Source organism: Mizuhopecten yessoensis, unplaced genomic scaffold, assembly GCF_002113885.1.
Source record: "Mizuhopecten yessoensis strain PY_sf001 unplaced genomic scaffold, ASM211388v2 scaffold9133, whole genome shotgun sequence".
Taxonomy (NCBI): domain Eukaryota; kingdom Metazoa; phylum Mollusca; class Bivalvia; order Pectinida; family Pectinidae; genus Mizuhopecten; species Mizuhopecten yessoensis.
The window spans coordinates 765,745-768,673 of record NW_018407895.1 but is presented as its reverse complement, the minus strand read 5'-3'; the positions used below and the strand labels follow the sequence as shown (position 1 = coordinate 768,673).

The window sequence follows — 2,929 nt, the reverse complement described above, 5'->3', positions numbered from 1 at the left end:
ACAGTTTACGTACCTGTACAATTGTGTAGGTCACTAGACAGCTGGTAGTCCTTGTTTGTATACGTAACAGACTAACATGTCTTACTACTTACAGTTTACATACATGTACAATTGTGTAGGTCACTAGACAACTGGTAGTCCTCGTTTGTATACGTAACGGACTAACACGTCTTACTACTTACAGTTTACGTACCTGTACAATTGTGTAGGTCACTAGACAGCTGGAAGCCCTCGTTTGTACTACACTTGCAGTAGTAGGAACCAACCATATTAATACAAATATCCTCACAACCGCCATAATTCAGCGTACACTCGTTATCATCTAGGTGAATATAAACACAAAATACAGTTACTGAGTAATAAAAGAAATCATATGAGGTCTTTCATAAAATTCTCTACAATAAAATAAAAAGTGAAACAGGTAAGTAGCCCAACAGTTTTTTTTTAAAAATATCCCACATTGGTCACATAGCTGACATGCTTTAGATATCCCACATTGGTCGCCTAGCTCTGACATGATAACGATATCCCATATTAGTCGCCTAGCTGTCATGATGATATATATATCACACACTGGTCGTCTAGCTGTCATGATGATATATATATATCCAACATTGGTCGTCTAGCTGACATGCTTTAGATATCCCACATTGGTCGCCTAGCTCTGACATGATAAAGATATCCCATATTAGTCGCCAAGCTGACATGATGATAAAGATATCCCACATTGGTCGTCTAGCTCTGTAATGATGATAAAGATATCCCACATTGGTCGTCTAGCTCTGTCATGATGATAAATATATCCCACATTGGTCGTCTAGCTCTGACACGATCATATAGATATCCCAAATTGGTCGTCTAGCTCTGTCATGATGATAAATATATCCCACATTGGTCGTCTAGCTCTGTAATGATGATAAAGATATCCCACATTGGTCGTCTAGCTCTGACACGATCATATATATATCCCGCATTGGTTGTCAAGCTCTGACACGATCATATATATATCCCACATTGGTCGTCTAGCTCTGTAATGATGATAAAGATATCCCACATTGGTCGTCTAGCTCTGAAACGATCATATATATATCCGGCATTGGTTGTCAAGCTCTGACACGATCATATAGATATCCCACATTGGTCGCCTAGCTCTGACACGATCATATAGATATCCCACATTGGTCGCCTAGCTCTGTCATGATCATATAGATATCCCACATTGGTCGCCTAGCTCTGACACGATCATATATATATCCCACATTGGTCGCCTAGCTCTGTCATGATTAAGATATCCCACATTGGTCGTCTAGCTCTGACATGATGATATAGATATCCCACATTGGTCGTCTAGCTCTGACACGATCATATAGATATCCCACATTGATCGCCTAGCTCTGTCATGATGATAAAGATATCCCACATTGGTCGTCTAGCTCTGCCACGATCATATAGATATCCCACATTGGTCGCCTAGTTCTGACACGATCATATAGATATCCCACATTGGTCGCCTAGCTCTAACACGATCATATAGATATCCCACATTGGTCGCCAAGCTCTGTCATGATTAAGATATCCCACATTGGTCGTCTAGCTCTGCCACGATCATATAGATATCCCACATTGGTCGCCTAGCTCTGACACGATCATGTAGATATCCCACATTGGTCGCCTAGCTCTGACACGATCATCTATATATCCCACATTGGTCATCTAGCTCTGTAATGAAGATAAAGATATCCCACATTGGTCGTCTAGCTCTGCCACGATCATATAGATATCCCACATTGGTCTCCTAGCTCTGACACGATAATATAGATATCCCACATTGGTCGCCTAGTTCTGACACGATCATATAGATATCCCACATTGGTCGCCAAGCTCTGACACGATCATATATATATCCCACATTGGTCATCTAGCTCTGTAATGATGATAAAGATATCCCACATTGGTCGTCTAGCTCTGACATGATAAATATATCCCATGTTAGTCGCCTAGCTGTCATGATGATATAGATATCACACATTTGTCGTCTAGCTCTGACACGATCATATATATATCCCGCATTGGTTGTCAAGCTCTGACACGATCGTATAGATATCCCACATTGGTTGTCAAGCTCTGAAACGATCATATAGATATCCCACATTGGTCGTCTAGCTCTGTCATGATGATATAGATATCCCACATTGGTCGTCTAGCTCTGTAATGATGATATAGATATCCCACATTGGTCGTCTAGCTCTGTAATGATGATATAGATATCACACATTTGTCGTCTAGCTCTGACACGATCATATAGATATGATCCCATATTAGTCGCATAGCTGTCATGATGATACAGATATCACACATTGGTCGTCTAGCTCTGACACTATCATATATATATCCCACATTGATCGTCTTGCTCTGTCATGATGATATAGATATCCCACATTGGTCGTCTAGCTCTGACATGATGCTATAGATATCCCACATTGGTCGCCTAGCTATGACATGATATAGATATATCCCACATTGGTTGCCTAGGCTTGTCATGATATATAGATATCCCACATTGGTCGCCTAGCTCTGACATGATGATATAGATATCCCACATAAGTCCCCATTGCGCAAGCTCAGTGGATTTTGACTAAAGGACCTGTTACAGGAACAAAAGAATTTTGCCCACAAAGCAATTTAACCATTACTGGGTTATATTTGTAGCTCCCTAAGACACGACCCATGAGATATTTTTAAAAAATGAAAAAGGTCCCCAGGGCCTGTGCTATGAACTATTTAGTGATGCCTTCCAAAGGTGTACGACAGGGTTCACTTTTTTGTCCAAAAAACTATCAAAACAATGTTTTACGCTATCAAATAATATTATATTATTTAAAGTAGGATCTGCTGCAAATTATGAACTCAAATATGTTACAAAAAATTG

The 2,929-nt window shown here is 40.0% G+C and overlaps 1 protein-coding gene across 2 annotated transcripts in view; it reads right to left on the bottom strand.

The window, feature by feature from the left end:
* LOC110457429 (fibrillin-2-like) overlaps window positions 1-2,929 on the bottom strand; it is a 117,755-nt gene that overhangs the window by 65,797 nt on the left and 49,029 nt on the right. For both annotated transcript variants that reach the window (XM_021508712.1, XM_021508713.1), the window contains one exon: window positions 194-322. In XM_021508712.1, the coding sequence (XP_021364387.1) occupies window positions 194-322 (129 nt within the window). The remainder of the gene's footprint in view (window positions 1-193; window positions 323-2,929) is intronic.